We start from the raw sequence: 20,067 nt of genomic DNA, 5'->3' as shown, positions 1-20,067 counted from the left end.
CAGTGGTTGCGTTTCATTTTAATGACAACGTGCCAGCTACAGTTCATGTTAGCTAGTATGTGTGTGCTAACTACTTCACATCGGACTGCTTCAGTAACGAGGGTCAGTGCAAAGTTGGCTTTGCCTCGACACTGACCCTCGTAAAAGGATCTCTCCCAACCATACGGGACCCAGCAACTTCACCTGAGACACATAGACGGGCCATAGCAATACATCCACCGTAAACATTTGCGCATGCTACAGCTATTGTAAGCGCCATCATCTCCGTGGCTCTCCAAGTAGGCGTTGACAGATGGAATGCATTAGCATTTGAAGGTGCAGGCATCGAAACAGCCTGTTCTCAGGAGATTCATTTGAGCAACTTACAGACAGATGAAATTCAGGACCACTGATGGGTTTGGGGCAATGCATATCGAATACAGTGTTGTTGGACCTCTTACATATGTGTGAAATTGATGAAAATCAGTACAATAAGGGACCTTTAACACTTATTATATAAATGTGACAAAGAAGCACGTTCTGAGCTTTATTCTGAAAGGCCCGGAAGCGGAAGTCATGTCCTTTTTCCTTTTTTTTCAAATGGGGTCTTTGGGAGGTATAGAGCAGAGAGACCGTAGCTGTGTCCCAATTCAGGGGCTGCAGCCTTCGGACGTGTAGCAGCGCCTCAGGACGCGTTCGCACTACACACGTTCGTTGACGGACCGTTGCCGGAAGAGAGAAGGCGTGTCTGGAGATGCATTTCCAGACGCAGCCAGCTCTGATTTCGATCTGATTGGCTGTCGGATGAAAAGTTGAACTTTACTAAAAAAAAAATTCACGCAAGCACACAATTAATTTCGGCATAATGTGAGGCAAGTGCTCGTGACTATGCAAAGTCAATGAGATCCGTCAACGGAAAGGTGTGTGTACGCGTCCAGGACGGAGCCGGATCCAGGTAGATCATGTTGCTGCGCTTCTTGACGCCGAGCAGACGGCTGCTCTCCCTCCGGAACTCCGTCCTGCGAGGTCGGGGCATAAAGTCGGGAAGCTCCGGGAAGGTGAGTCTGCAGTGGCGTTACAGGAGACCGGTACTAGGTTACTGCGTCACTGCGTTACTTTGTTAACAGTCCAATAATCCCACTGTCTGTGGAGGTCTGGCGCGGAGCAGGAGAGTAGAGGAGGGACTGCAAAAGTGAGTCCATGTATTCTGGTATCAGAGGAGCCATATAAATAGAGAGGTCATGTGGTTTAGATGGGTATTAACACTAGGGCCCTATTTCGTTTTATTTTTTCCCCTAATCCCTTAAATTCCATTGTTTCCGTGTTTTATTTTAAATTGTTCTAACATTCTGTCCATCAAATGGTGTCTAATCATGTGTTTGATGACTCAAAATTCAACAAATCTATAAGAAAATATGAGATTTGTATTGAAGAAACATTCTAGTAGTTCACATTCTAATCCCATGTCATTCAGAGAAAATGCCCATGTTCATGTGTATGTGCAATCATTTATGGAGGAGTCATAATATACCACCCACTTTTTAAAATAATAACTTTGGACTTTTGGCTTCTCATCGAGCCAGTTGCAGACGGGCTTCAGTTGTACGGAGCACCACCCTGTTCTGTAGTAGGGTTGTCAAAAATATCGGGTTCGATACTATCTTGCAAACATATCAATACTTTTGCCGTCAGTCCCGTTGTGGTGCCAAAAAGTGATCGTCTGCCAGAAACTCATTTCAGTCCACTGTATCGCCCAGTTTATATACGTCTACAGTTGCTTGGAAATGTGCAGTGTGTACTACACCTTTCCATTAACGGACGAGCGCTACTACGTGTTTTAGTAATTCAGTCCCTGAATTACTGCTCAGAACACATACACACTACACCTTTCCGTTGACAGACGAGCGCTACTACATGTTTTAGTAATTCAGTCCCTGTATATAAACACAGGACCTGATCGTAAAGAACCGGCCTGTTCCCAACCGCAATGTTTAACCTTCCCTCTAGGGCTGGGCGGGCGATATGGAAAAAAATGTTATCACGATGTTTTTCCAGTTTAATAACATAAAAAATTAAATATTAAATAATAATAATCTCAAATATTTGTAGAGGCAGCACAAAACCAAACTAAGTAAATATGTGGGTCACACCCTCTGACACATTCAAGTGCTAAACAAAGACAAAATAAATGTAAAAACTAAACCACTATAATACTATTATACTGGTTTACCTCCCAGAGATTTTTTGGAGGTATTGAAAAATTTGTTGTGTTCCCCGTCCTGGCTGGTACCAACAGCCGGCATATTTTGCAGACCGGCTTCGCCTGCTCCTGGCCGACGGTATCTTCGCAGGCCGAGTTGGAGACGTTGGAGACCCAGGTCGTTCAATACAAAGGCTTGCCCATTCAAAAACAACATATCGCGGCCTGTCACATTCTCCCCTGCAAACAAACGAAGGCACAACAAGATCCAATTTACTCCAATGATTCTCCTGCGAGCCAACAACCTCCAGCGATCATAATACGATTTGTGAATCGAAAACACAAATCCGAACTTCTGAAGCAAGGGCGCAAGCTCAAGGGGACCGGTGTCTACCTGAACGAACATCTCACGAAAATAAATGCTGATATCGCAAGGGAAGCCCACAGAATCAGGAAAGACAAAAAGATCAAAGCAACGTGGACAAGGAACTGTAAAGTCTTCATTAGACTTAATGGAGCGACACCAGAAGAAGAAAAAGTTGTTGTCATAAGGGAGATGAAGGATCTGGATCAGTGTGATGGAATATGAAGGTTGTCTGTTACCCCTTTTCCACCAACGCAAACCTAGTTCAGGAACCGGGCCGGCGCCCTTGCTGGTTCGCAGTTGGTTCTACTTGCGAACCGTCTGAGAACCTGTTTGCGTTTCCACCGGCTAGAGAGCCACGTCATTACGTCACTGTATACGTCTGAGGTTTCCCCGCAGCGCTAATTTCAAGCATAGCAGACATGTCTCTTCAGAAAAAGTGTTTATTTTGGCAAAAAATACAATAACAATAAAATACACAAAATACTAAAATCACAACATTTTTTAAAGTGTAGAACAGTGTGTGATCAATAGATCGGAGTGTTTGATGTTTAGTCATCTGCTGGTTGGACCTCCGTTCAATATCGCCAATGTCCGACAGCTCTACAAACACAAACCAGAGAACATCGGTTTAATCACAAACGTGTCCACGACGCTGCAAACACAGATGTTAAGTCACGTTGGTAGTTGGTAACGTTTAGTGAGCCAACGGCAGTCAGAAAGTGGCACGCTAACGTTGTTGTTAGCAATATCACGCTAGCTGGCTAGCTAGCCGGTCAGCTTACATTTCCCGAGGAAGCAAAGCCACTAGTTGCTGCTGTTACGAACCTAATCACTAGCTTGGTCAACTAAAGGCCTGTGTATTGGCATGCTGGACTTGTCTTATGACTAGTTCAAGCATTGATGGGACTTTTTCCAAACCGGGTCTTCCTAAGGGCCTGGCATTAGCTCATTTAAACATCTGCAGCTTGAGGAATAAAACACATGAACTCTCAGCTAAATTGATGGACAATGGAATTCATGTAATGGCTATAACTGAAACACACTTGGATAGTACATTTGATGACTCATTGATATCAATTGAGGGTTTTTCCATGTTCAGAAAAGATAGAAATAGATTTGGCGGGGGCGTGGCAATCTACGTGAAACATCATATACCAGTAAAACTAAGACCAGATTTGATGAATGACAACATTGAGGCATTGTGGTTACAGGTTCATTTACCCCATACTAGCCCAATACTGATTGGTTGTTGCTATAGACCACCCAACTCTAGAATAGAATATCTCAATGGAATCTGTGATATGTTTGACAGAGTTGCAGATGAAAATAGAGAAATGTACTGTCTTGGTGATTTTAATGTGAACTGGTTTGAAGATGGCTGCTCTATGAAGAAAAGGTTGCTTGATATGACCAATACTTGTCATTTGAGTCAAATTGTTTCCATACCAACTAGGAATGCTCTGAACCGAGATGGAGCTCAATCATCCTCCTGTATAGATCATATTTATACAAATGTGCCTGACAGGTGTTCCAAGGTAATGTCATTGTTAGTTGGCTTCAGTGACCATGACCTGGTTGCTGTGTCCAGAAAGTCAAAGATTCCAAAAGCAAAGTCAAAGATAATCTGTGCTAGGTCATATAAGAATTTCTGCAACAATGCTTTTTTAGAAGATGTCAAGTATGCTCAATGGTCTAAAGTCTGTGTTGAACCTGATGCTGAAAAATCGTTAAATAATTTTATGGATTTGTTCGTACCCATTGTAAACAAACATGCGCCACTTAGGAAATTCACTGTTAAGCCTAACGGAGCTCCCTGGATTGATGAGGAGTTAAAGAACTTAATGAAACAAAGAAATGAGCTAAAAAGATGCTTTATTGTAGGGCCCGACCGATTATCGGCCGCACCGATATATCGGGCCGATATTTAACATTTTAGGGATATCGGTATCGGCCATACTTTCCATAAATTCCCACCGATAAGTTCATATAATTTTCACAACCAATTTTGCAGCCGTTTCGTTCTGAACGCGCCTTCCGCTCTTGCCACTTGGAATTCATGAGCCTTGCCAAGTTGCCTCGCCCGTCACAGCATCTGATTGGTTTGGCACACGGAATACAACCAATCAACACGCAAGGCTGCAAGCGGGGCGGGGTGCCTTCACGCTCCCTGTGACTCGCAACAATCCTCGCCGCGCGCTCCCGCTACGTTTTTCGTGTACTTTACACGCTTGATGTTGTTCTGATGCCGTTCCGCCTCGTTAAACCACCACGATGTCGCTTTCTACTTTGAAAATACGGAGTTGACACTGTATTTTGACAAGCTGTTGCACTCTTTAGACTCGTGGTGTGAGCGGAACCGGACCGGTACCGGAACCGGACCGGTGCATTTATAAGAAAAATGCCGCTGTGTTTCTCCGTCCAAAATCCGCTTTCCTCGCGCTGCCTGCTCGCACAGATCCGCTCGTGCGCACATTCGCTGATGCAGGTCGAGTGTTTAATATAAATATATGCAGAGACGGCGCTCCTTCAAAACAACATCAAGCCATGCATGTGTAGTATTAGGACGTGATGACGTTTGTACAACCGGGCTAACGGGCCAAAGCCCGTTTGGGCTGGAGCAGTGTGAATGCAAAGCCGCTGGGGACCCCCCTGGGGCAATCGTGCCGAGGCACGCTACTGATCGCGCCCTTAGGCAGCCTATGTTAATAAAATAAGGATTGTTTTTGATAAGCTGTGGAACTCTGAGTTAACCTATTTCTACCTGAATTTCTATGAACTACCAGGCTGTTGAGTAAACCTATAACTTATATTTTACTTGATAAAATAAGACAATATATGCACTCATGTCGTTGTAGTGTTTTACAGTATCTGTAGCTATCAATGTGATGCTCCTCATTTTCCAGACATATTATTCCAGCCCCTAATTTTGGATAATTTCCATCAACTGGCACCTTAATAAGTCATCGGTTCCCAGTGAGAGAGTCTTCAGTGAGATCTCTCTGATCTACTCGAAGAACAGGAGAAGCCTCACTGGGCAACATGCCGAGCAGCTGTGCTTCCTGCACTATAATGTTCTTTTACTTAATTGGCAATATTAGGCTTGGGCATTAAACCAGCCTATTGTTCATTGCAAAGTACAGTGATGTTTTACTCATTTCTCATAGCAGGTTTTACTCAGTTCTCATAGCAGGGAGTGATTTTATTTTTTATTGATGATTATTTATTCATTGATTTATTTATTTTTTCCCAGTTTTATTCTATGTTAAGTTATTCTAAGTTAAGTTCGGCTTTATTTTACAAATGCTGTTGGCAGCTCCCTGTACTTAAAATGTTTACTATTAAAAACACTTAATGGAAGTTCGAGTCAGTGTGTGCCATTTTTAATTTATTCGAGAATTTTTTTCTTCTATTTATCGGTTGCACATATCGGTTATCGGCCTCCCATTTTCATAAATATCGGTATCGGTATCGGCCCTGAAAAAACCATATCGGTCGGGCCCTACTTTATTGCCTCTGGTTCAGTCAATGATAAAAGTGCATATTGTAAAATACGGAATCTAGTTACGAAGGTGAACAGAGAAAAAAAGAGAGAACTGTATCGGCAAAGGATTGATAGAGCCCAACATGACAGTAAGAAATTATGGAAAGTGATGAATGATATTATGGGTCGGAGTACTAATGCTTCTGCATCCTTCATTGAAACTGATAATGGTGTATTTATTTCTAAGCCTAAGGATATGTCAAATTACCTAAATAAGTATTTTGTGGAAAAAGTTGAAGATTTGAGGGGGGGCTTTTGTACAAATGTAAAGAACAAATCATGTCTGCTCATTGATGATCTCATAATGAGAGGCAAACAGTGTACTTTTGAGTTCAATTCGGTTGAAATCAAGGAGGTTGAAAAATTGTTACGATCCATTTCTAAAGACAACTCTGCTGGTACAGATTGTATTGATGGTAAATTACTCAGAATAGCTGTTGATTATATAGCTCTTCCTGTGTGTCACATATTTAATTCCTGTCTATCGAATGGAACCTGTCCTAAAATCTGGAAAGAAGGAAAAATTATTCCCATACCAAAAGATACCAAATCCACATTCAGTGGTCCTAACTGTAGACCTATAACAATCCTACCTGTTTTGAGTAAATTTTTAGAACGGATTGTATATAACCAAATCCATGATTATATGTCTAAGAATGATTTGATAAGTAATGCACAACATGCCTACAGAGAGGGTCATTCCACCTGCACAGCCTTGGTAGAAATTACTGACGATTGGTTGAGGGGGATTGACAATTCATTGTTATCTGGTGCTGTCATGTTGGACTTCAGCGCTGCATTTGACCTAATTGACCATAAGTTGTTGATTGAAAAACTCACGCATTATGGTTTTGGACCTATGGCAATCTCTTGGTTTGAAAATTATTTATCTTTCAGAACTCAACAGGTTTTCTTAAATGGTACTCTGTCCAACAGCATTAACATAGACTGTGGTGTGCCGCAAGGAAGTTGTTTGGGTCCGCTCTTATTTTCAATTTTTACGAATGATCTCCCGCTTGTTATTCAAGAATCCACTATGGTTTTATACGCTGACGATTCTACACTGTACTATTCTGCATCTACATGCTGTAAAATTAAGTCCGTTCTGTCACAAGATCTGAAAGAAGTGGTCAATTGGGTTACTGCAAATAGACTTGTTTTAAATCTATCAAAAACTGTCAGCATTGTCTTTGGATCTTGGCATAATGTAGCCAGTCAGCCTATGCTTGATCTGCAGATTTCTAGTCAGCCAGTCAAGCAGGTGAGCAAGTTAAAGCTTCTGGGACTTTCTATTTGTAACACTCTGTCCTGGACTGATCATGTTAGGCAGATAGTTGCCAAGATGAGTAGGAGCATTGCTACGGTCCGGAAATGTGCCACCTACTTACCAGCTACTTTACGGAGACAGGTTGTTCAAACATTAGTATTATGCCATCTCGACTATTGTTCTGTTATTTGGGCCTCTGCCTCTAAGACTGACTTAAGCAAACTACAAACTGTACAAAACCGGGCTGCTAGACTTGCTCTTGATAGATCTTACAGATCAAATGTAGATCTGATGCATTCTGATCTCAAGTGGCCTAAAGCTCTTGATAGGTTATCCATTAGGTCCTTGATATTTATTAAGAATGTAATTTCCACTCATGTTCCTAGAGCTCTTTTTAATGAAATTGGTTTTTGCTCTGATGCTCATTCATACGGTACTAGATCTGCAACAGCAGGGCTAGTTGTGCTCCCACACTGTAGGAGTAATGCAATGAGGAGGACATCCTTCTATAGGTCCATTTCTTTGTGGAATATACTCCCTTCGCACATTCGTGTTATACCTGTGAAGAGGGAATTCAAGAGGCAAATTAAATCCTATTTTTATTTATGTTAAATATGAACTCGGGACTCTGACTTGGCTTGGCGCTCAATGAATTATGTTTTGATGAAGGTGTTTGCGCTCTGAGGCGCCCAGATGCCCATTTTTTTGTTTGTTTGACTGTTGCTATGTATTTGTAATTTTGTCACTACTTTTACTGTATTTGAGTGATGACTAATTGTTTGTATGTTCAGATTTTAATTGGACCCCAGGAAGACTAGTCTGCCGCTTCTGCGACAACTAATGGGGATCCATAATAACAATAAACAATAATAAACAGAAATGTGTCGTTGGTTGCAACGAGGTGAAACACTTTAAAAGTGAAACTTACCGGGAACAGTAACGTTATTAAAACTCCGCAGCGGCGTATTTTCCCCCGTTGCCTCGAGCGTTAACCCCGCCCCCAGCCCCTAACGTAAGCAAGACCTTCTCCGGGGCCGGTTCCAGCCCAGCAAGGAGTTGGGGCCGCTCGGGAACCAGTTTTCCAGGCCGAGAGCCGGCTCTTTGTCTGTGGAAACAGGAAGAACTGGTTCGCGACCGGCTCCGAACCGGCCCTCAAAATGCCTCGGTGGAAAAGGGGTATCTTAGCCCACGCAGTAGGCCTAGTCTACTGCCGCGAGCATGGAAAGGATCTTTTTTTTTAGATATGTGTTATGCCTTCTCCGACACCAGATATGGAGCTATTTTTTCCACCATGGTGACCTGCTTTACAGGTATGAATCTTTTTCCTTTTTATGTCGTCCATTGACTCTTTCCACAACACCAGGGCGACTGTCTCTACAGACTCTCAATCATTCAGTCCCTTCGAGCTCAATACGGACGATGAAGGAATCTATGAGACTTTCTTTAATCCTGATATGAATTATATTAACTCAAACTCTGTGAAACTGTCGTGTAATTATTTCACTGAATCACAGTTCAATACTCTTAATGTGGGTGACACAAATGTTTATTCCACTTTTTATTTGAATATCCAAAGCTTGCCCAATAACTATGATTCTTTGAACCTATACTTATCAACTCTGTCTCACTCATTTTCAGTTCTTGCTTTCTCCGAAACATGGTTAAATGACGATATTCTCAGTCTTTATCCTCTAACGAATTATAACTCGACTCATAGGCAGAATAGGCGAAGGAGTTTCATTGTATGTGTCCAATGCTTACAATTTTATTCTGAGGAAAGATTTAAGTGCTGATTTCAACACGACACTTGCAGAATCTGTATTTATTGATATTGCTCTGGGGGAAAAAAACATTATAGTTGGATGTATCTATAGACCTCCCGACTCAGATATAAATACCTTTAATGATGCACTGTATTCTACTTTAGAAATGATTAATTAAGGAACACAAACTGTGCACACCACTGGGCGATCAACATTAACTTGCTCAAGAACGATTTTATTCCCTCCAGAGACTTTCTGAACACACTTTATTCTGTCAATTTCTTACCCTTAATTACTAAGCCATCTCGTATTGCAAGATCATCAGCCTCATTAATCGATAACATTCTATTTAATTCTCTGGACTTTAAAATAACCTCTGGTTTATTAATGTGTGATATTTCAGATCATCTCCCAGTGTTTCAGATTGTCCATGACATGGATTCTTACTCCAAAATCAGCTAAATATCGCAAATATCGCAAGTTCTCCAGCACTAACAGTTATTAGCCACGTCCCTTGGAATGAAGTCCTTGGACTAGATGATGTCATTGCAGCTTATTCCCTGTTTCTAGCACACATTAATTATGCTTTAGAAGCATCCTTCCCTTTGATCAGCCCTAAATCTAAAAATAATTATTCTAAAGGGAAACCTTGGATATCTGAGGAGCTGAAGAAACGTTCCCGTAAAAAAAATAAACTCTATAAGAAAGTTACTGGTAACCCCACCCCCTTTAACATAGAAACCTATAAGAAACAAATTTATAGCTGATCTAAGGAAAGTGAAAAAAAGTACTATGCAGAGAAATTCTTACATGCTTCAAATGATATTAAAACTACCTGGAACCTAATTAATCATCTGTTGAATAGGAATAAATTAGCAGTATCTGTACCTGGGAAAGAGAGGGTCTACTCAAAACCCAACGAAATTGCTGACGGCTTTAACAATTTCTTCGTTAATATTAGTTCTGACCTGGCTTCCAGTATATTGCATATTAATGAGAACCCTTGTTACTTGATTAGGGGGCAATATCCCTTTCTCAGTAACTTTAGTCCTCCAACCACACAAGGTTCTTGATACCATCATGGAACTAAGGAACTCTGCGCTGGGGCATGATGGTATTAAGAGCATCTTGATTAAAGAAACTGCCGATTCCTTAGTCCAGCCTATAACCCATATTCTCACTCTCTCACTCAACTCTGGGGTTATTCCCCATGATTTAAAAATCGCCAAAGTCATTCCCATCTTTAAGACAGGTATGACGGACGACTTTGGAAATTATCGACCTATTTCCATCCTTCCTTGTATATCTAAAATATAAGAGAAATTAGTTTTCACTAGATTATCCAAGCACTTAAATGAGAACAACATTCTATATGAACACCAGTATGGATTTCGCAAGAAACACTCGACAGAGCATGCGTTACTCCAGCTAACGAATATTATTTAATCTGCCATGGATAATAGAAAGTTTGTCATTGGGATCTTCCTGGACTTAAGCAAAGCATTTGACACTGTCAATCAAAGTGTTTTGATTGACAAATTAAATAGATATGGGATTAAGGATATTGCCCTGAGCTGGTTCTCAAATTACTTGTATAACAGAAAACAATATGTGTCACTAAATGGTTATATTTCTACCAAGTCCAAAATTATACATGGGCTGCCACAGGGATCTATTCTGGGCCCGTTATTATTTCTGATTTATATAAATGACTTAGCCATGTCTTGCAAACATTTTCTTCCTGTATTATTTGCTGATGATACTAACCTTATAGCAACCCATAATGATTTCAAAATCTGATTGACAGTGTGAATGACGAATTATCTGTTATTTCTAAATGGTTTCAACTTAATAAGCTGTCGTTAAATGTGAAGAAATGTAACTTCTTGGTCTTTTGCAGCACAAATAAGTTTTACCCCAAAGAGTTGGAAAAAATATTTATCAATGGAGCAGAAATCACACAAGTAAAAGCAACAAAATTCCTGGGTGTACTGGTAGATGAAAGACAAAAATGGACAAACCATATAGACCGTGTCTGCAAAAGGTGATGGGTAAACTAAGAAAAGTTTGTCCTCTAATCCATCCCTCTGCTCATCTAACTCTTTATTACAGTTTTTTGTTTCTGTATTTAAACTACTGTAACATGGTCTGGGCTGCTTCATATCAAACCCATCTCACGAAATTATTTATTATTCAAAAGAGGTTCTTAAGATTCATTTCCCATTCAAACAGATATGCTCCATCAGCACCACTTTTTATTAACTTCTCTATTCTACCTATTTCCAAACTGAATACTTACCAGATTTGTTTGTTTATTCACAAGTTTATTTACAGTACCCAAGATCTCCCGGCCTCTCTTCAAACTTTCTTTACCCGGCTACTAGACATACACTTTCATCGCACTAGATACAGTCACAACAATAATTTATTTGTACCCTTCACCCGTTCATCTCATCACCAATTTAATTTGTCTTATAGAGGCCCCATACTATGGAATGGTTTACCTACCTCATTAAGAGCTATAGCTTCCCACTCTGTCTTTAAAAAACTGCTCAAAAAACATCTTCTCCTGGCATGAATCACTAGTTAATCACTGCCTGCTTCATTTTCTTTTCATTTAGCATATTATTTATCATTTTTATCGTAGACCCATCTGCCACGTTTATTTCCATCCATTTTTAATGACTTCTGTATGTTGTCTCCTGATTTTTCTCTGTACTTTATATCCTCTTTTAGTTATTTGACAGACTCAAACTATTACGTGTGATTGTTGAAAGGGGTGGAGCTTTGTACAAGCCTTTTCGGCTTCGTTCCCTCCTTGCACCATGTAATGCGTGCTAAATAAAAAATTTTAGAAAAATCAATGAACCTATCCCCATCCTGCATGTCTTCGGACTGTGAAAGGAAGAACCCGGAGAGAACCCACGCTCACAGGGAAAACATGCAAACTCCACACATATGGAACCCGGGGCTGACCCAGGACCCTCTCGCTGTGAGGCGACAGTGCTACCCACTACACCACTATGCAGCCCCGACGCACAATTAATTTCGGCATAGTGTGCCGCAAGCCCATGTAAAGTTCTATGAGGTCCCTCAACGGAAAGGTGCGGTGTGAACAGGACCTGATTGGGCACAGAGAGGAGGGGCTATTCACAGACGGGTCCGAGAGACAGAGCGTAAGCGGGGGGAGGGGCTGATGCGCTGCACACAGCTCTACTATTAAATACGATTTTACCCATTTCAAATAATTAGAAAAAATAAAATCAATATGTGGCGGTCAATGTTGATATTCTGGCGGGCTGCTACAAATAAATCAATGTATGGGAAGAACTAGACTTGGATAGTCCTTTAAAGGGGGACAGAATTAGACTGGGATGGTTTTTCTTTCACTTCTTAAAAATGAACGGTAACATTTTGCATAGAAACGTCTTTAAAACCGTAGTCCACCACCAAGAGGGTGACGTCACCATGGCGACGTCCACTTCTTATAAACCGTCTGTGGTTTTGAATTGAGTTTGACATGTGTTCTGTCTCCCTCTCTCTCCCTCCCTCTTGCTAGGAGGAGGAAGTGCTCTCTGCGTTCAGGTCCATATGTGGCGAGGATGGCGTATCCGTGGTCAACGCTGTTAGAGAGCAACATGGCAAAGACGAGTCTGTACACAGGTCAGAGTCACACACACACACACACACACACTTATGTAAGTAAGTTGTGTGTGTTGATCAGGTTCACTAGAGGTGAGCGAGTTCACCACAATCTGTATCCGTCCAACCAACTCAATGATCTGCATCCACCTCCGTACTCGGAGTGGGCGGGGCTTAAACAGGTAATGACATCCGACTTGAAACAAGGTTAATATGAGTAGTTAGCCAGTAAACTAGGTGGACGTTTCCTTGAGGGACGCCACAAAACCACTAATTCACTAATCCACTAATCCTTTACATCAAAGCAGTGATACGGCTCTAAAGAAGCAGCTCGACCGGTTCTCTGTTTACAGTCATCACTCTCGAGTCTGATGTAACGGAGGTTAATGTCACCCGGACCTCCATGGGGGCCCCGGTACCATTACACGGACCCCGGTACATCACACGGACCTCCACGAGGGCCCCGGTACCTCCAGCTGGACTTCTATGAGGGCCCTGGTACCCATCACACGGACCTCTATGAGGGTCCCGGTACTCGTCCTGGAGTCCAGTGAGTCCTTTACATGCACCACAGTGAGTGACTGTTGCTTTGCTGCCCCCCAGATGTTTCCCCCCAGATGTGGTGGTGTTTCCTCGCTGTGTGGAGGAGGTCAGCGCCCTCGCCAAGCTATGCCACCGCAATGACCTTCCCATCATCCCCTTCGGTACCGGGACCGGCCTGGAGGGAGGGGTCAGCGCAGTCCAGGTGAGACCGTGCGTGTGTGTGTACGGGGTTCCCTTGTGGACTTCCAGGTGCTGTGTCTGTGTCTACATGTTTCCGTCTCCTGCTCTTAGGGGGGCGTGTGCTTCAGTCTGAGGAACATGGACCAGGTTCTGGATCTCCACGAGGAGGACTTTGACGTGACGGTGGAGCCTGGTGTGACGAGGAAGACCTTGGACACCTACCTGCGAGGAAGCGGCCTATTTTTTCCCGTCGGTCAGTCGCTCTCCGAGCCTTTTAACATGTTGAGGGCGGAACACTGGGATTCGGTTTATCTCCGTAGTTTAGAGACCAGCTGGGTGAGGGCATCGACAAGGCCGTTAGTCCTGATCTTACAAGACCAGATGTCATGTATGTGTGTTGGTTCCGGTCTCAGAGTATGTGTGTTGGCTCTGATCCCAGATCCCGGGGCCGATGCGTCTCTGTGTGGCATGGCTGCCACGAGTGCGTCCGGCACCAACGCGGTGCGCTATGGGACGATGAGGGAGAACGTGTTGAACCTGGAGGTGGTGCTGGCTGATGGGAGCGTCGTCCACACGGCCGGGCAGGGCCGGCGCCCCAGGTACGTGGTCACAGGGACACGCCGTCACGGGGACATGCCCTCACAGGGACACGGCCACAAATGCGCGGCGCCGGTGCACCTGAAACGCTGTCACACTGCTGTTCTGAATTTCCAGGAAGACAGCGGCCGGCTACAACCTGACGAACCTGTTTGTGGGGTCGGAGGGCACGCTGGGGGTCATCACAAAGACCACATTGCGGCTGTACGGCATCCCAGAGGCCATGGTGTCGGCGGTCTGCTCCTTCCCCTCTGTCCAAGCGGCTGTCGACAGCACCGTGCACATCCTGCAGGCCGGCGTTCCCATCGCTCGCATCGGTGAGCACAGATATGGATTATTGGACAAGGTGCTAGCCGCTCGCTAACATCGGTGACAAATAACACCGGTTGATCGCTCCCTGGTGGCTGGATGGTAGTAGCAGGGAGACACACTAACTACTTGGATACTAGCTGTATCCAAATATGTGTTTAGTCTGATAAATTACGTATTCGGTGCATCACACTGAAGGTACTTGTCCTCAGGGAGCGTTATTTCCACGCTTCCCAGTCATTGTCTATGTAAGAAGCCGTGCAATTCTGGTAGTGTCGCGGCGAGTTTCGAGAGATGGGGTGCCGAGTTGCCGGCTCCTCATTTGCATAAAGTTTAGGTTCAGTCTACTTTATGCAAATGAGAGACGTTCACCTTTACTTGTCGCCTCTCGAAAGCACTCAAAAATCTTTTAAACTGACCGCTGTCGATCTAAAATAAAGTCAGATTCAGTGAAATAAGAGAAAGTTTCCAAATGAGCCGCCATGTTGGTCTGTTTTGAAATCCGGGAGCAGTGAAAGCATCGTCCTACCAGTGAAAGCATCGTCCAATCAGGTGCAGCCATGAAGTGTGCGAATGGTTGTAGGAAGGAGAGCACCTGTCACTCATCCTGGCAAGTGGCAACTAGCGTTTAAAAGCGCCCCTGTGGACACGTACCATAATGTTTGTGTTTGTTGTCTGTGTTTGATCCAGAGTTCCTGGACGACGTGATGATCAATGCCTCAAACAGGTTCAGCTCCCTGTCCTACCCCGTGGCCCCGACCCTGTTCCTGGAGTTCCACGGCTCCGAGCGAAGCCTCGAGGAACAGGTCCACACTGCCGGTATGTCACCGCACAAACTACAAAGATCTTTGACGACGGAGGTCAGACAGTGTAGCTCGTTAACTTCAACCAGTGGTTCCATCGACCGGCATCAGTGGTATTGGTGCCTGCATTAGATATTTCAAGTGGCAGTCTATGCAATCTATTTAATTGTCCTTTAAGTTACTATCTATCAAAGAGTGAGTTAAAACAATGGTGATTGATCATATGACTAATGAAAGTGGTTGTACTTGCTGCTTTGCCCAGAAATAGGATGTCTGTGGCGACATTCCCATGCAATATTCAAAATGAGTGAGGCTTTTTACGTCAGTCAGCAGCGGTTGGTCTGCCCAGGTGGAGCTACTCACGGAAGCGTATGCTGCGTTTCATTGTAACTGGAAATCGGTGCTGCTGAGTCAGGCCAGAGAAAGAAGTCCATTTAACACCCAGTCCGAAGAAAAATAAACAAAAAACTAATGGAAGTGAAGAAGGGCAAGTCATCAAGAAGCAAAGAGACCGCCAACGAGGGAAAATGACAGACCTCCTTTCAGTGCAGAGCATCTGAAGGCATCACGCAGATGAGACATAGTCGACACTATTCGTGGGAGATGAGGTCCCAGAGGTTCGCCTGCAGTATCATCTCCCGCCAAAGAGGCCGCTAGAAGTAACGTATCTGAAATTGTAGGGACTGCCACTTTAAATATTAAAAGACAAAACCCACCCAGCCACAGCCTGTTCACCCTGCTGCATTCTGGGACACGTGTCACCTGATGTACTTCAGAGAGAAGCCAGGTGTTAGTAGGTGTCATATTTATTTATTCCATAGTGAAATATTTCTGAACCACGTGGATCGAGTGGCATTTTGTCAGTAGAGGATCATGGTCCCCAGAGTTTGAACACGAAGTGTGTCTCTCTCTGAACTTCTCTTCTGGGAGGGTCGACGTCACAAAGTGCAATAACTGACATCTTTTATAGCCACAAAACCAGACTGTGGTTTGTGTGTGTTTCCTAGAGGACATCACTCAGAGTAACGGGGGTTCAGGTTTCCAGTGGGCTCGGGATGCAGAGACGCGGAACCAGCTGTGGAAAGCTCGTCATGACGTCTGGTACGCCTGTCTGGCTCTCAGACCTGGATGCAAGGTAAAGAAAGCCCAGTCAACCCCCCATTATATCAGACACCACTTTGATATGTGCAGAAAGCATGCTGGGGAAAAAAGGAAAGTAACATGCTACATTATGGTTATGGTTAAGTCTCCAGGAATGTCCCCAAAAGTGACATAACTAAAACTGTATGTGTGTGTGTGTGTGTGGGTCCTAGGGTTACGCTACAGATGTGTGTGTCCCTCTGTCTCGTCTGCCTCAAATCATTGTGGAGACAAAAGAGGACCTGATTGAGAGCAGCCTTACAGGTGAGTCATGATATTTACGGTGTTAACATGACTCAGCGTTAATAATTTCAATTATGTTCATAACACATGATGTGATTCTATAGCCCCTTTTAGACTGCCTTTTCGTTGCATAGTATCACCTTTTTTCCGTCCCGTCGTCAGTCTAAACGCTCCCCGAGGCGGAAAGGCGGAACAATATATTCCAACTCTGAGACGGCAATGGAGGTCGTCACAGAGCCGCATCAGAGGCGAGACGAGTCGATACGGCGTTTTATCTAAGCGCTCCGAGCACCCGAGGAGGAAAAGACGTGCGGTAGTGAAGACGTGTTAACAGGGGGACGCGCCGCCAGCGGATTTAACAGCTCAAAGCATAGATCCGAAGAAGATAAAACGCTGGTAGTTGCTCATACGAGGCCACAGTTATACGTATCCACATATTTATGATGCACAGCAACTTTGCTTGCGGTTGAAGAGTTGTGTAAATATGCGAGACGAGCAAAAGGTCACCTTTCATAGTTTTGATGCAATCGAGCTAACCAGATTTCCATTTCAAACGGCGGCTGCCTGTGTGACGTCTCACTCGTTCCGCAAAACCGAGGTGCTATCTAACCGCACACCGTTACGCTGCACACAACGTCTGTGTAAAAGGGGCTGTTTCAAGCTTCTAGGTGGATTATTGGTGAATGTCTCATTATAATGCATACAACAAGGGGAAGTTATGTATTAACAATAATGTAATGATTCTATTACATGATTAAAGTGGCATAGTTTCTTAAATGATTTGGGCCTACATGTGGCTACGTGTGGCAACATGTACCTGTTTTAAGTCCTAAACTTAAACCCCTTTAGACCAGACTACCTATGATGTGTCTGCCGTAGAAACGCTGTGTTAAACTGTGATGGTGTGTGGATGTGGTCTACTGTCCCTCCAGGTCCCATAGCAGGTCATGTGGGTGACGGTAACTTCCACTGTATGATGCTGGTGGACCCTGATGACCCAGAGGAGATGCACAGAGTCCACCAGTTCACCACTAGATTGGCCAGGTAATGAGTCTCTGCAGGTCTCACCAGCAGACGGGACTTTTCATCTACTAATACTCAAACAAGTCAAATAAAATAACACTGCAATTAAGAGAATATCTTGTAAAGGATACACAATGATTTTTACTAATAATACTTTCAGTAGAGTGCAAAATGTAAACAGATGTGAAAAGTAAACATTAGACAGAAATGTAAACAATAGAGAACTGGTTAAAGTCCACCACCCAGACCTCGTACCCTTGTAGACGTTTGGGGCTCTTTGCTGCCCTCCCGGAACGTTTCCAACACTGTGGTTGTTCCTCCCTGCAGACGGGCCCTCGCCATGGGTGGGACGTGTACCGGCGAGCACGGCGTGGGCGTCGGGAAGAGAGCGCTGATGCGTGAGGAGGTGGGACCCATGGCGGTCCAGGTCATGCAGCGTCTCAAGGACGCCCTGGACCCAAAGAACCTGATGAATCCTGGGAAAGTCCTGCTGCCAAGAACACCATTGTGATCTGTTCACGGCTTTGATCACCACGTCGAGTTTCCTCCTCAAACAGGCAGAGAACCAATGTACAGGTGTCAATCACAACACTAACGATGGCTGTGCTGCGTTCAAGTGTCCCAGACAGACATGTAACTCTGACTGGGACACTTGAACTCTGTCAGCGGTGAACAACGGCCTTCATGTCTGTAATAAACAGTTGAGTTGGACTCTGGCTGGTGTCTCCGCACTTTGTTTCTGCATATTGTGATCATTGATTATGTGTTATCAAATCATCAATACGAAGCCTCTGATTTTAAAGGTTTTCCCTGTTTTATATTCTCATCAGTAGCCCTGCGATAGACTGGCGTCCTGTCCAGGGTGAACCCTGCCTTTGCCCAATGACAGTTGGGATCGGCTCCAGCCCTCCCTTCACTTGTTTAACGGACGTTAAAACGGCAACAGTCATGTTTAAGTAAAGTACCGACTGCTGTTACAGTGAAGCTGTAATACTGAGCTGCACCACAGGGTGCCAGCAGTGCATCAGCTCAGCTCATTGGGGGGACGGACTGGGACCAGCATCTAGAGTCTCGGAAGATGGTTCAGATAAAATGCTGTTAACTCACTCTAAATATTGTTGCCATAGCAACAGCTTCCTTCTTTCTGGGCTGATGATGTCATTAGAAAAGGTAAGTGGACATTTATGTAGCGCTTTTCTAGTCTCAGCAACCTTTTTATTATTATTATTATTATTATATGGTCAATAACTTTTGGTCAATTTGGAGTTTTCTTTTTCCTGTGGTTGTTTCACTCCTTATTGTGTCTCTTTGTGTTTTTTTTATAATCGTTGTGATTCTCTTTGTCTCTTTGCAGCTGTTTGCATCTCTATAATAGTTTTGCCTGTTTGTAGTTGTTCTGTGCTTCTTTATGGTCATGCTCAGTCTCTCCCTGGTCGGTTAGTGTCTCTTGGAATGACATTTTAAAGGTGAAGAAATTATTTGTATGGGTTTTGGCTGTCATCATGTTGGACTGTGGAGGAGCGACAGGTGGATCTGATGAACAGAAGCAGCAGAGCAGCACCCCAAGCTGAAACCTTCCTGGATCTGGATCCATCTGGATTCTGGTGTGAAGCTGCTAACAAAGTTAGCTACATAATTCAAGGTCAACTTTACAGCTAAGTGTTAAAGTCATCTTAGTAGCTCACTGCATTGGTAGCAACCTGTCAATCAGCAGGTAGCCCCGCCCCTAAATCATCCCCTGCTTTCTGGTCTGTTTGACTCTGAATTGACCATAATTGACTAAATGAACATCATGCTGTATTGAAGAAGACTTGGAACTAGAGATTGAGGCCATTAACTCATGTTTTTACTGAAATAATAAATCAAGAGAGAAGTAGGTTCATTTTCTATTTGACTTATATACAATCAGAGAGGAGTCGCCCCCTGGTGGCCAGCAGAGAGAATGCCGCTTTAAGGACCTTCACATTTAGCTTCACTTCTCAGAACTGCAGGTTCCCTCCTGATCTTTATGTGTGTGTTAATGATAATTGAGTACTAGAGCAGCCTTTTAGTTGCTCCCAAAGTGCACCAGAGCGATACATTTAATTTAAGGTGAATATTTCTGTATTTCTTTCATAACGCAGGAAAAATAATAATATCCCAATGTCAGTTTTGACCAATATGTGTGTGAGACATTTATTCATTCTGTTTGTGTTGATGGTTGAGTTCATGCACTTTCCAGGACTCTGAAGGTTTATGTATTTTCTTCCTCTGGTCTGGAACCATTTCTGTTGATCTGGTGTGTGTGCGTGTGTGTGCGTGTGAATGCCTGAGGAACAGAGAGGGGACCATTTATAGGCTTGCTGTCATTATAGCAGGACAGATTAACACCTATTGCAGTCGGACTTTACCATGATTTACCTTATTAGGCAGCAGGGCCAAGACTGCGTCTGTTATTGTGAAGAAACAAAGAGCCAATCACACTCTTGTA

The 20,067-nt window shown here is 43.6% G+C and overlaps 2 protein-coding genes across 2 annotated transcripts in view; one reads left to right on the top strand and one right to left on the bottom strand.

The window, feature by feature from the left end:
- The window catches only part of chka (choline kinase alpha), a 130,224-nt gene that overhangs the window by 56,953 nt on the left and 53,204 nt on the right, over positions 1-20,067 (bottom strand). The window lies entirely within an intron of this gene.
- On the top strand, positions 601-18,313 carry ldhd (lactate dehydrogenase D). The gene is made up of 11 exons (XM_084017389.1): positions 601-1,037; positions 12,677-12,780; positions 13,363-13,504; positions 13,594-13,735; positions 13,922-14,081; positions 14,197-14,396; positions 15,079-15,207; positions 16,199-16,326; positions 16,505-16,595; positions 17,507-17,618; positions 17,925-18,313. The coding sequence occupies exons 1-11, from the start codon at positions 942-944 to the stop codon at positions 18,106-18,108; spliced, it is 1,488 nt and encodes a 495-aa protein (XP_083873515.1). The 5' UTR covers positions 601-941; the 3' UTR covers positions 18,109-18,313.

Source organism: Eutrigla gurnardus (assembly GCF_963514095.1).
Source record: "Eutrigla gurnardus genome assembly, chromosome: 9".
Lineage (NCBI taxonomy): Eukaryota > Metazoa > Chordata > Actinopteri > Perciformes > Triglidae > Eutrigla > Eutrigla gurnardus.
Note: the sequence above shows the minus strand (reverse complement) of the source record. Positions and strands in the feature narration are given on the sequence as shown.